At 40.3% G+C, this 13,626-nt stretch overlaps 1 protein-coding gene across 3 annotated transcripts in view; it reads left to right on the top strand.

The window, feature by feature from the left end:
* Positions 1-13,626, top strand: part of spon2b (spondin 2b, extracellular matrix protein) — a 36,810-nt gene that overhangs the window by 19,865 nt on the left and 3,319 nt on the right. Inside the window, exons 1-6 of one of the 3 annotated variants that reach the window (XM_056439051.1) lie at positions 6,876-6,958; positions 9,367-9,445; positions 9,893-10,169; positions 10,468-10,691; positions 12,762-12,953; positions 13,056-13,242. In XM_056439051.1, the coding sequence (XP_056295026.1) occupies positions 9,935-10,169; positions 10,468-10,691; positions 12,762-12,953; positions 13,056-13,242 (838 nt within the window). In that variant the 5' untranslated portion in view covers positions 6,876-6,958; positions 9,367-9,445; positions 9,893-9,934. Of the gene's footprint in view, positions 1-6,875; positions 6,959-9,366; positions 9,446-9,892; positions 10,170-10,467; positions 10,692-12,761; positions 12,954-13,055; positions 13,243-13,626 lie in introns of those variants that run through there. The other 2 variants (XM_056439052.1, XM_056439053.1) reach the window with 2 other exon arrangements.

Below are 13,626 nucleotides of genomic sequence, written 5' to 3'. Positions count from 1 at the left end.
AAACATCCCCAGTCTGCCTTCAGCTGATGTGTGTTTGTGCTTCAATGGCCATGACTGACCCCTTTGTGTGTCCATGTGTGAGTGTGTGTTCCTTATTGTTTCCAGATCCTCTGTAGTCAGTTGTGATCATCCGCTCTTACACGAAGCCAAAGAGTCAAAACAATGACCTCACATTCTGTCACCATAGCCACGCTCACCATTATCCCCAACAACAAGCAACCCGCTTGTTTTGTTGACAGGCTTTCCGGCCCATCGGGTTGACGTGTGCTGGCCCCTCGGTGGCCCTTCAGCAGCCTGACGTTCACCCGGTCACTGAAATCAATGTGTTCAGCTGTACTTCCAGTTTCTGTTAAAAGGTTCAATGATGTTAGTTGGCGACAAAGTCGATTCCAGCTTGAAAACCAGTTTTTCGATCATATTTCTCGGAAATGAAATGTTGTGCCTGCGTATAAAAACGATTGGATCTGATTCACAACCTTTATTGATATGAAACACCATTGAGGTTGGTGGGTGCACCCAAGGGAAAGTATTGTTCTGGTTCATACCATCTTTTGAATTATGTAAGAAATACCGTGCACTTGACAAAATGTCCAAGTGTGACACTTCAGTGCTCGGTTGATATCGTCTCCAACACTTTCAGTGCCTTAACGGTGTCACGATTGACTGCAAGTTACTCCGAACACTTGATTTGAAATAACACTGATGAGATAATTATTTAAATGAGGTAATATGAAAAGCACGATCTATGATTAAAATGTAAACTAAATCTCAACTCATCACCAGAATTGAAAACACTGTAACCTGCTCCTCAAACTCAGACCCTTTCCAAACTAAACCCCCCAAAAAAGTTAATATACTGCATCTGTTTAAATCAGACACATTTCTAAAGAAAGCAGGAATATATTTGGGTTTAAGTTCAAATATTTCAGTTATACTTGATCTGGCAACACATGTTTTTCACATGTTCAAATATATCTGTGATTTATTTGATTTAAAAAAATTACAGCCTTGTCAAAAATTACAACCAAGTATGTGTGAGATATTGGTGACAGGTGTGCTGAAGTCACTTTGGTCCCATAGTAACCACATTTCCTGTTTGATGACTTTAATTGTCAAACGTCTTAAGGCCTAAATTAAATAACACCTTTATGTATCCTTTAAGAAGCATTAGGTCTGAGATAAACACAGCCACTATGAAGCCAGTTTACCAGTCAGATGTAAAGTTATAGTTTATTGACCCTTTTCTTTGTATTTACTCTATCCAGACATCATGCCAGGAGGTGTCACGGATGTCGCAGCGAGAGAGGAACCAAATGCCGACATAACTGCAAAAAACAATATTTAATTCCACAACCTAGCCAGGACGCCAAAACGCAGACCAACCAGTACGAAGCCACACTGGGGAATGAGAAGAACAGGGTTTACATACACGGGCAAGGTGCAGGTGATTGGACAACAGGGAACGAGACACAGGTGGACACAATGAGGGCGGGGCCAGCAATCACACAGAAGGAAACAATCAGGACCAGGGCAGACAATCACAGGGAGACAGACGACACAAGGACTTCAAAATAAGACACAAAACGAGACACAAATTCCGGGTCGTGACAAATCATCATAATTACTTCCACTGAAATATACAGTATATATATATATATATATATATATATATATATACACACACATACATATATATAAACATACATATATATGTATACTGTATATATATATATATCATACCTGCAAACTCATGAGGGGTGAAAAAGGTGACAACGGGGGGGGGTGCAGGTGACTTTCTTTTTTGTTTTTTTGTCACACCACATCCACGTTGTTTGAAGCCTCAAAGCTTTTAGAACCACAACTACAGTCATTTTATTGTTCTGACCACAAATCTAAATAATGATAATAAACAGTTTAAGAACAAAAGGTCCTCCGCTCTGACTCAGCCCTATAATGATAGTAATAACAAATATACATTGTCATTATATATAATATGGTTAAAGTCATTCATGAACCAACTTCCTTTTGTTTTGCCTGAACAGTCCTCATGGACTTCTCCCTGAATCTGTTCTGTCTCGACCTGTTTGTCACGATACTCATATTATAACTTCTATACATATTACATACCTGCCATAAATATCATGATACCCGATACCAGAATTCAATACAATACCATAAAAACAATATGGTACCATAAATACGAGACTGGTATATTTATCTATAATAGTAATAAATAAAACATCTGTATGGATCACTTTTTACCAACTTTTTCAGCACTTAACAAATGTCAGTAATATTAGTATTAATACAGCCAGATATGAATGAAACTACATGGTTCCATCATAGCATTGATTATACACTATGAGGCTGTTAGTCTCTGACCAGATGATACAGAGTTCATCAGGATGAGCAGCTGGAGAGTTACAGAACTTTACAGACAAACATTTCACTTCTGGCATCTTTTTATTTTTTAAGCCGAAGTCTCTAAAGCTGCGCCACTTCTCTCGCTGCGCAGCGCAGTGTGCGCAGACAGCTCGACACGGAGCAGCGCGTGAGCTCTGATCGCTCTCTGAATGAAGTATCGATACTAAAAAAATGCTAAATCACATCGTGTTTAACGTGCGGGTACTTTGTTAGCATCGCTACACCGTGCAGCGTGACAGCAGCAGATGTAGCGGGCTGACATTCAAGCTAACCTGAACCCCCAAACGATGTCGACATCTGAACGCTGATTGGCCGAGACGCGACACGTCCCATCAAAGATGTTTTATTACGAAGAGCACCACTTCACACTTTTCTCCGCGTCTCACTGCAATCTCAACGGCAGCGGGCCAGGTGACCCCCCCCCCCCCCAAAAAACAAACTCTTCGGATCTCCACGATTCACGTGGACGACCTATTTTGAGTTCAAAACGGTGAATAGTGGTTAATTCTTCCATGGTGGATGGAGGAAATGATAACCGTTTCCACGGAGCAATGCAACAGAGATTGGCCACGCCCCCTTTAAGGTGCGATTACTGTAAACCACAAATAGTCACGTGAGTAAAGCGTCGTCGGTTCTGTTTTTGAATAAAGGGATGGAAGTTAATGTTGTTGCTATCACGATTCATCGATTAATCGAGAAAAAAATCATCGACATATTATTTGATTATTTAAATAATCGTGAGTTGCAGCCCTAGTCCTGATACATGACAAAGGACACGGCAACAGTGCAGATGTCTGCATACACAGGAATATGTAAAGATGTCTTCTTCTAGTGAATATGACACCCTGCTGCCTTCTCCCGTGATGATACCAGAGAATCCACCTCATAAATTAAGCCAGCAATACTCTTGTGTCCCAGGGACGGAAAAACTGAAAACCACCTGTTTCAGCTCCGTTGCTCGCGCTGCCTCGTTCTCTCAATTTTGCGAGGGTGGTGAGATTTAAATGCGGTGAGATTTTAATGTCACCGAGTGGAAGCAGACCGGACTCTTCAACAATAAATCGTGAAAATTGAGAGAGGCGGACTTCGGTGGGAAGTGGTCTGTTTGTTTTAGTTTGTGTTTGTAAGGAACGTGACCATGTGGAAATCATTAGATTCGAATATTCCGATTCAGTATGCGGTCACATATTGTGTTTGCGTGTGACCGCATGAGAGTGTTGTCTGGCACCTCCAGGTTCAGTGGGTCAAGCACCCCGAACATCCAAAGACACAAACGCACAAACGCACACAGAGATACCCTCTCACCTGGCGGAGAGATTAAAGACACACAACACAGGATGTGGGAGAAAACAGCAGCTGTTATTGTGGCTGCCTGTCGGAGTGTTAGTCACACATCACACGCTGTAAAACACTCCAGAGGCACTGCATCGTCTGTTCAGGCCCAGCCTCAACCGCAGTTTTACGACGCAAATGTGGCCACAGACTCCGTGTTTGTAGCGATGTTTGTTTTTGTGGAACATTTTCGAAAATGCAAAACAAAACAGCTAAAAATACTATCATCTGTTGATTATGTCATGTATACATAGGATGCATTACTATGGCCATCACTTTGAATATAAAGGTGAGGTTTGACACTTTAGTTACAGTTTTTCTCGATTGCTAAAACACATTTTTTGAAAGCATGCCTCGTTTTCTCAAAACTCTAAACACAAATCCCAAAACCACTCACACAAAATGCAAAACCCTTTATATCTCCTGCAAAATGCAACTTTGCTTTCAAAACAGTGTTATGTCACCTCAAAAGGGTATTTTGTTTTCAAATGACAAACACAGCCCATTATATGAGTAGACATTCTAAGCATCGATTGAACACTGATGTGCTCAATGGAAAACACTACGATGAAATGGGAAAACACCAGTATGAAGGCCTTATCAGGAGCATTATGCCTTTTCATGTCCAGTGGTACTGTATGCTTTCTCCTGTTGTCAAATATTGTAAATGTCTCGTGTTTTAACTCAAAATATAAAACAGCACACAAATATACAACAAAAATGTTTCTTTCTTTTTTATAATTGTTTCACAGAATAAACAATAGAAAATAGACCACAACAGTCAACAAAAAAAAGAAAGAAAAGTGTAAATAAAAAAGGACGAAAAAAATGTGTCTTCGTCCTGTCGTCGGTTCCTGTCTGGCCACAGGACCTCATCAACATCCTCCTCCTCTTCCTCTTCCTCATCCTCGTCCTCTTACCCTTACTCCTCTGCCTCTCTAGTCTCCTCTACCTTCCATGTTTTCATCCATTCTTCTTCAAATCAGGAGGTCACCTGTGGCCCTTATATTGCTAAAGCCTTGATTCCAAATTGCACAACAGCCATGGAAAAGGAAGTTTTGCCAATTGAATAGCAGTGTGTTCTGTCTAAACACAAGGAGGTTTTGGCATTGATGAAGTGTGCAAAGTAGAGAGGATGGTGTTTAGTGTTTTGAAGAAAGTGTGGCTAACAATTGAAATCTGTGTTTAAAGCAGATACTTGTGTGTTGTATTTTGAAGAAAGTGTGGCTAACAATTGAAATCTGTGTCTAAAGCAGATACTTGTGCTTATAGTTTAGCAGAATTGGTTTAGGGAGTTGGCACATGAGTTACAGGTTGTGGTCATTGTGTTATAAGTTCCAGTTTTTGTGTGTAATCAATCGAGAAAAACTGTAAGAGCTTTTAGTGAAAATACACCTGCCTCAACATCCTAAAGCTTTAATGTCATAGCAGAAATACAGCCTTTGTAATGCAACAACAGAGCAAAGTAACATTCATGTTTTCACAATATCTACAATGATCATTGATGTGTCCATCGCATCACCACCAAAGACATTTTAAACTAGAACGGGCACTCGGTAGAGCGCATACCTTCGCATATTATCACAAGATTGGGCATTGAATTATGAACATGTTGACATTAGTTGCATGCCAATTGGATAAAAAATGGTATATATGGTAAAAAAATTGGTATATATGGTAAAAAGAAGATTTGGACCTTTTCATGACCTTGACCTTGACCCGATCAATCCCAATATCTAATCAAATGGTCCCCGGATAATAACCAATCATCCCCCCAAATTTCATGCGATTCAGTTTAATACTTTTTGAGTTATGCGAGTAACACGCATACAAATAAATAAATAAATACACGGTGATCAAAACATAACCTTCCGCATTTTCAATGCGAAGGTAATAATGTGTTCCTGCAACTACATTGAGATATAGAAGGATTTATCAACTGAATGCAATCAAGAGAAAATGGATCTGTGTTGGGTTTCAGACTGTTGGTCAGACAAAATTAGGACTTCTAGACGTCACTCTGGGAGAATGTAAAAGGTATAAGATGAATAAATTAACTGTTTAAACAAGGACATATTCAGCAAATCCCTTAATGAGGACAATAATACACTATTGTAGCTAGTTCCATGAAATGTTCAACAGTACATGGACTTGTATGCTGTTCTGGTCTCCTGACCAGTCACTCAGCCATTGAAACCCATTCATCCACTGATGGCAGGGGCCACAATGCAAGGTGCCACCTGCCCATCAGGACCAGCGAACATTCACACATTCATACAGCGATTTGGGGTTGAGTGTCTTCCCAAGGACACGTCGACATGGACCGTGATTGAACCGCCGACCTTTTGATTGAAGGACGACCTGCTACTGTCGCCTTTATTACAATGTAACAACTGTGCAATTTTATCAAAAATAATGACTAAAAGAGCTGAACTGCTGCCAGGATGGTAGAAAGAAAATGAAATAATCCACTGTTCTGTAAGAATCAGAGTTCATCTGTAAAACCCTGAAATAACCGTCACAAAGACTTTTACTCCTCAGTATTTTCTTGTTGGCTGAAGTCTCACGGCGCCCTAACATCACATCAAATGAGTTTGCTAATGGACTGTGACACAGGCAGTACAACTCCAGACATAATCGGATCTAGCAGCTCAGCTGAAATCACAAAAACCTGAACAAGAGAAGTTGAGATTATTCTAAAGAAAACACATTAGCCTCATTTGTCATATTTGTAGATATAGAGCCCTACAGTATCATACTCTGAAATGACACTCCTGGCAGTGCATTCAGAACTGCTGAACACATTAGCCGCTTAATGGGATGCTTAAAAAGAATGGAAGAGGAGGAGGAGGAGAGTGGAGGAGGGAGAACCAAAGTCAAAGTGCAAGAAGGGGGCAGGAAAGTCACTGCCAAGCAGATAGAAAGGTACTGAAAGATATGTCAAGCGGGGAGTGGAGCAAGAAGGGGAAGGAGGGGGAAGAAAAATTGAGAAAGGAGGGAAAGAGGGAGAGGAGAGAGAGAGAGAGAGAGAGGGGTGAACCTCCTGGAAGACATAAATAGGCCAAAGAGGAGTTGGAAGTTCGCAGTCACTCCTCTCGACAGCCATATTCTCCACTCTCCTCTCCCCTTCTCCTCTCCTCCAGCCCTCCTCTTCACTCATCTGCTGCAACCCTCCATTCATCTGGAACCCTGAACAAAATCAGTGAGTAGTAGTCCTGCTCTACCTTCATGAAAATATGTAAACAGCAATAGCACCGGCTTTCGTTTAATCAACATTCAAAATGATTTGATTACGAGGGAATATGTAAGATTATTTAGTCTAGACATTTCTTAAGCAAGCATTTAGCAAAAATGTGAAATGTGAAGTCAACTTGATGACGCAAACTGCATTTCACACTATTTGCATGCTGTTACTTGAATCTTTGAGGAGCAAAGATGTGTTGCTATGAAGTGCTTCATGAAAAATGTACATCCCAATTGGGGAACATTTAACTCTTCATACATATTCATGAATAACCTATTAATCATACCGTTAAAAATATGTATAAAAGAGACCCAGACCAGTCAAAGAGTTCGGGGAGATTGCAGGATGAGCACCTGAGGAAGATATGATGTGATACCTAAAGATATGATGAGATACCTAAAGATATGATGAGATACCTAAAGATATGATGCGATACCTAAAGATATGATGAGATACCTAAAGATATGATGAGATACCTAAAGATATGATGAGATACCTAAAGACATGATGAGATACCTAAAGACATGATGAGATACCTAAAGATATGATGAGGTACCTAAAGATATGATGAGATACATAAAGATATGATGAGATACCTAAAGACATGATGAGATACATAAAGATATGATGAGGTACCTAAAGATATGATGAGATACCTAAAGATATGATGCGATACCTAAAGACATGATGAGATACCTAAAGACATGATGAGATACCTAAAGATATGATGAGATACCTAAAGACATGATGAGATACCTAAAGATATGATGAGGTACCTAAAGATATGATGAGATACATAAAGATATGATGAGATACCTAAAGACATGATGAGATACATAAAGATATGATGAGGTACCTAAAGATATGATGAGATACCTAAAGATATGATGTGATACCTAAAGATATGATGAGGTACCTAAAGATATGATGAGATACATAAAGATATGATGAGATACCTAAAGACATGATGAGATACATAAAGATATGATGAGGTACCTAAAGATATGATGAGATACCTAAAGATATGATGTGATACCTAAAGATATGATGAGGTACCTAAAGATATGATGAGATACCTAAAGATATGATGAGATACCTAAAGATATGATGAGGTACCTAAAGATATGATGAGATACCTAAAGACATGAGATACCTAAAGACATGAGATACCTAAAGACATGATGAGGTACCTAAAGATATGATGAGATACCTAAAGATATGATGTGATACCTAAAGATATGATGAGGTACCTAAAGATATGATGTGATACCTAAAGATATGATGAGGTACCTAAAGATATGATGAGATACCTAAAGATATGATGAGGTACCTAGATATGATGAGATACCTAAAGACATGATGAGATACCTAAAGATATGATGAGATACCTAAAGATATGATGAAATATCTAAAGATATGATGAGATATCTAAAGATATGATGAGATACCCAAAGATATGATGAGATACCTAAAGATATGATGAGATACCCAAAGATATGATGAGATACCCAAAGATATGAGATACCTAAAGATATGATGAGATACCTAAAGATATGATGAGATACCCAAAGATATGATGAGATACCCAAAGATATGAGATACCTAAAGACATGATGAGATACCTAAAGATATGATGAGATACCCAAAGATATGATGAGATACCTAAAGATATGATGAGATACCTAAAGACATGATGAGATACCTAAAGATATGATGAGATACCTAAAGATATGATGAGATACCTAAAGATATGATGAGATACCCAAAGATATGATGAGATACCTAAAGATATGATGAGATACCTAAAGACATGATGAGATACCTAAAGATATGATGAGATACCCAGATATGATGAGATACCTAAAGACATGATGAGATACCTAAAGACATGATGAGATACCTAAAGATATGATGAGATAGTCAAACTGTTACTACCAGGGTTCTTACACATTTTGACCAATGGATTTCCATGACTTTTCCATAACTTTTCCAGGACTTTAAACCAAATGTCCACGACCAAACTGAAATCTCGGTATAAACATGAACAATTTAGAGAATTTTGTATTAAAAAAATGAGAATTCCAAAGCATACAGTTTACCTTAAATGAAACAAATGAATGAGACAATAGTTTGATTAAAAGAATAAACATTTCTATTCATGTTTATTCCTTGAAACACTTATATAGATGTTTATTCTTTATGTGCAAATCCATCTGTTTATATTAATTATTTCAAACTCGGCATAAATGAACATGTGAATATACCAACATTTCAATGACTTTTCCAAAACTTTTATGATTTAAGTTTTTTTCCATGACTTTTCCAGGCCTGGAAATGACCATTTTAAAATTCCATGACTTTTCCAGGTTCTCCATGACCGTACGAACCCTGTACTACTTGCATCATTGATGCAGGATCTCCCTCTGCGAATCCTAAACTGCTTAAGTGAGTTTGCAAGTCTAAACAGTGGAAAAACGTCTGAGAACGTTTAATTGGAAAATGTCCCCTCTGACTCACATGCCCCACTTGTTAAACTCAGAAGTGATGCTGCAGCCAGACGCGTTGCCCTTTCACTACTTCTCTTTGTCTTGTCATATACCAGATCTGACTGTAAAGTATAGATGTTAAAATGAAGAGGGAAAACAATTACTGACTGCACAGCTTGTAAATGCACAGGGACAGAGGTAGTGAATGTGTACAATAAAGAGTGATGAAATCCAGGTATTAGGTAATTCCTTTGAATAAAGACTTTAATAGCTGGTCGACCCTACATTACACTGAGTGCATAGCTACAGCATAGCAAAGCATGGACAAGTTGGTAATATATGGCAATTATACTAAATGATAAATAGAAAAAAATGACTTTTCTCTCTTCCTTCTCCTCCCTTGCAGCCTTTAGATTCGTCATCCTCCCCCAGATCAGACTTCATCCTCATGGACACCTCAAGGAACATCCTCTCCATCTCCGGAGCGCTCTACCACCTGATCGTCATGACGCTGACACTGGGCCAGGGCGCCCGTTCAATGCCCGTTCCCACTGACGGCCCCATGTGCACAGCCTCAGAAACAGCCCACTACAAGCTAACGTTTTTTGGCAAGTGGACCAGGGCCGCGTTCCCTAAACAGTATCCTCTCTACCGTCCCTCTGCACAGTGGTCAAACCTCATCGGTAAGCGCACAGCACTACTGTGTTCTCATTGGTCGCAGACTTGGCGGCAAACGTGGAACGGCATACTGATCGGAAGATGAACAGATAGCCGATGTAGAATACGCCATCCAGAGAAGTATAGAGTAAATACAAAAGAATGTCCTGGTTGGAAGGAAATGGCAAAAGATGTCTCCTATTTGCTAAAAGTAGAAAGCATACGAATTTATTTTTCTTCCCATTAAATGTATAGATATACATGTGCGTTGCATTGCAGACTTATACCTGTTGCAACATCCTTTTTCTCTCTCGCTTCTTCCAGGTGTGACCCACCGCTCCGACTACCACATGTGGCAGCGTAATGGGTTTGCCAGCAACGGAGTGAGGGAGTTTGCAGAGAAAGGCGAGGCCTGGACGCTCATGAAGGAAGTCGAAGCGGCCGGCGAACGCATCCAGAGTGTTTATGGGGTCCTCTCCGCGCCCGCTGTTGTGGGAGGCACAGGCCGGACAAACGCTGAGTTTGAGGTCTTCGCCAAGCACTCTTATGTAAGTCTCTTAACAGCTGATTACCTTCGCATTGAAAATGCGGAAGGTTATGTTTTGATCGCCGTGTATTTATTTATATATTTGTATGTGTGTTACTCGCATAACTCAAAAATTATTAAACCGAATCGCATGACCTTTGGTGGGATGATTGGTTATTATCCGGGGACCGTGTGATTAGATTTTGGGATTGATCGGGTCAAAGGTCAAGGTCAATGTCACAGAAAGGTCCAAATATTCTTGAATCGCATGCAATTTGGTGGGATGATTGGTTATTATCGGGGACCATTTGATTAGATTTTGGGATCAATCAGGTCAAGGTCATGAAACGGTCAAAATCTTCTTTTTACCAAAGCGCGGTCAATTTCTATCCAATTGGCATGCAACTAATGCCAAAATGTTCAGAATTCAATGCCCAATCTTGTGATATGCGAAGGTATGCGCTCTACCGAGTGCCCGTTCTAGTTTCCTTTGTTCTGGGTCAAGGCATCAAGTGTACTAGAGGGCATCCATATAGGTCCGCATGTATAACAAGGTGGTCACAGGCTTTCCTTCGGCAGAATTTTCATGCTTTGGTTGAACTCCATCAGGAGGGTGTTGGCCGACAATTGTGAGCAACAACAGCTAAAACTATACAATGAGACCAAGGGTTGTTCGAAGAACCTATAATTACCTACATTTTAAGTAATAAGCGGTCTCATCAAAGCTAAAAGTAAATCCTAAATAGCATTAGATTATGAGAAAGAGCCGTATTGCTCTTTTTTAAAGTTACTGTAACAACAGCTCCAGACGGTTCTTTCCATGTGCTGCACCCGAAAGAGCTTCCGAAATGTAGCAAGCATAATTTATGTCTCTACAAATGAGGTATTTGGCTGTTAATCCCCTTATAGATGAGCCTCTGGGTAGGTCATTAAATCGGGGACACGTCTGACCACAATGTTAGGCTTGGAAAACAGACGAGACGGAGTGAGTGTGCGAGAGAGAGTCGTCGACGTGAGAGAAATGGAAAAAGGCCAGTTGGAAACAGAATCTGAAGTCTGGTGTTTAAATAACAGCAGGTGCAAGGAGGAGGAGTGTATGATGATACATGCTTAGACACATTATAATACAGTGTAAGAAATTTGATATACATATCAAATATGGGCGATATAAAGGGAAATCCAATTCTACACTCCATGTGTGAAGAGCATTATAAAGTCTTGTGGGGCTGCAGAGGGAGCTGCATAGTCTGAATAATTGCCTCAAGTGATGTCACATGATTCAGGCTGGCGACTAAAAAGAACACATGTGAGGATGTGGAGGTAAGAAGTGGGCTTACCAGAACTCTCTAGTCGGCTATTCATCATTGCTTTTAGGCGAGCCGCATGAATTTATATTGGCCGCCCGCAACTAGTATTGCAAACCCCGATCTTGGTCCACACTGGCGGCTGTTGAGCTGCATTTTGGGTAATGTAGGGGGAGAGTTTTGACAAAAAAAGACAAATGCACGGAATAAAACTAATTATATCTCTACCTCTGCCAATTTGATTCAGATACTCTTTAAAAACTGTTCATCGTGAGTCCAGTGGACTTTTAGGACAGCAAAACTAAATTGGTGGAGTATTAAATGTCAGAGGAAGGATGGAAGGATCTGATGTGGTTTTGTGGCCAACATTGGGATATTAAAGCCATTTGACACTAGAATCTAAAGGAATCAAATTATTTCGAGTTGAAGAAATATATACAGGGTTAGGGTATAGGGTTTGTGCATTTTAGCTTTCATTTATATTTGTAATTCCTATTAAATACAATTAGAAAAGATTACATTTCAATAAAAAGGAAAAATATTCTTCCTTTGTGGCTTTAACCCACTCTCCCACTGACAGGTCATGAGGTGCAACAGTTATCCAATGACAAACACTAAGACCAAATCATATAGGGTGACATACAATAACAACTTGTTTCTCTTCTCCACCAATGTCTTTCCCATCTCTAACTCCGGCCCACAACCTCACTTACCTCTCTTTCTCTTTTTTCTCTCCCCCCACGCTGCATCTCCCTCCTCGCGGTCCACTTCCTCCTCTCGATCTGCAGCTGTCGTTTATTGTGCGTCTCGTTCCAAGTCCGGACTGGTTTGTGGGAGTGGAGAGCTTTGACCTGTGTGACGGCGACCACTGGAAAAACGACGTGCTGCTGGAGCTTTTCCCATACGACGCAGGAACCGACAGCGGGTTCACCTTCTCTTCTCCCAACTTCGAGACCATGCCACAGGACAAAATCACACAGGTGGGTCAGCCTGAGCAACATCCATCAATCCGAAGCCAAAAAAACCCTAATCATATGGACGGGGACATGCTTGATAAAAACTTGTCCATTTCCCCTCCATAGATCACTGCTTCCTCCCCTAGCCACCCTGCCAACTCGTTTTACTACCCCCGCCTGAAGCACCTGCCGCCCATTGCCAAGGTACTGCTGACTAAGATCAGGAAGACCAATCAGATCATCAGCCTCCCCGTGGATCCCTCCCAGTCCAACCAACTGCTAACAGGAAACGAGATTGAGGACACACCCATAAGTAAGTCTGACGAGCAAACATACTCGCACTGGCTAACATGTGGGATGTTGATGATGATGACGTATTTGCATGATGACCATTATATAAATGATTGATCATAACCAGTCAAAGAAAAAACTGAATGGTGCTGTAATGATGCGTACTCAACAAATTGATGGAGGTGTGCTGAGTAACAGATTAAAGGCTAAAGAGATACTGAAACACTGCACAGCAGTTAAGAATAGTAGGAATAGACAGGATTCTACAGGCAAAAATGTGTTAACTTTCATTTCGACAAACTCAAGTTAAACAGTAGAAATGCGACATTACCATTATATAATAGGAGTGTGTGTGATTGGCCAATGCAATGTTTTTTCAGATAATGCCGCATAGCAGGAAAGGTTG

The sequence above is a fragment of the Pseudoliparis swirei genome, chromosome 19 (genome assembly GCF_029220125.1).
Source record: "Pseudoliparis swirei isolate HS2019 ecotype Mariana Trench chromosome 19, NWPU_hadal_v1, whole genome shotgun sequence".
In the NCBI taxonomy this organism is placed as follows: Eukaryota; Metazoa; Chordata; class Actinopteri; order Perciformes; family Liparidae; genus Pseudoliparis; species Pseudoliparis swirei.
The sequence above is the reverse complement of the archived record's forward strand: the minus strand, read 5'-3'. Positions and strand labels throughout refer to the sequence as shown.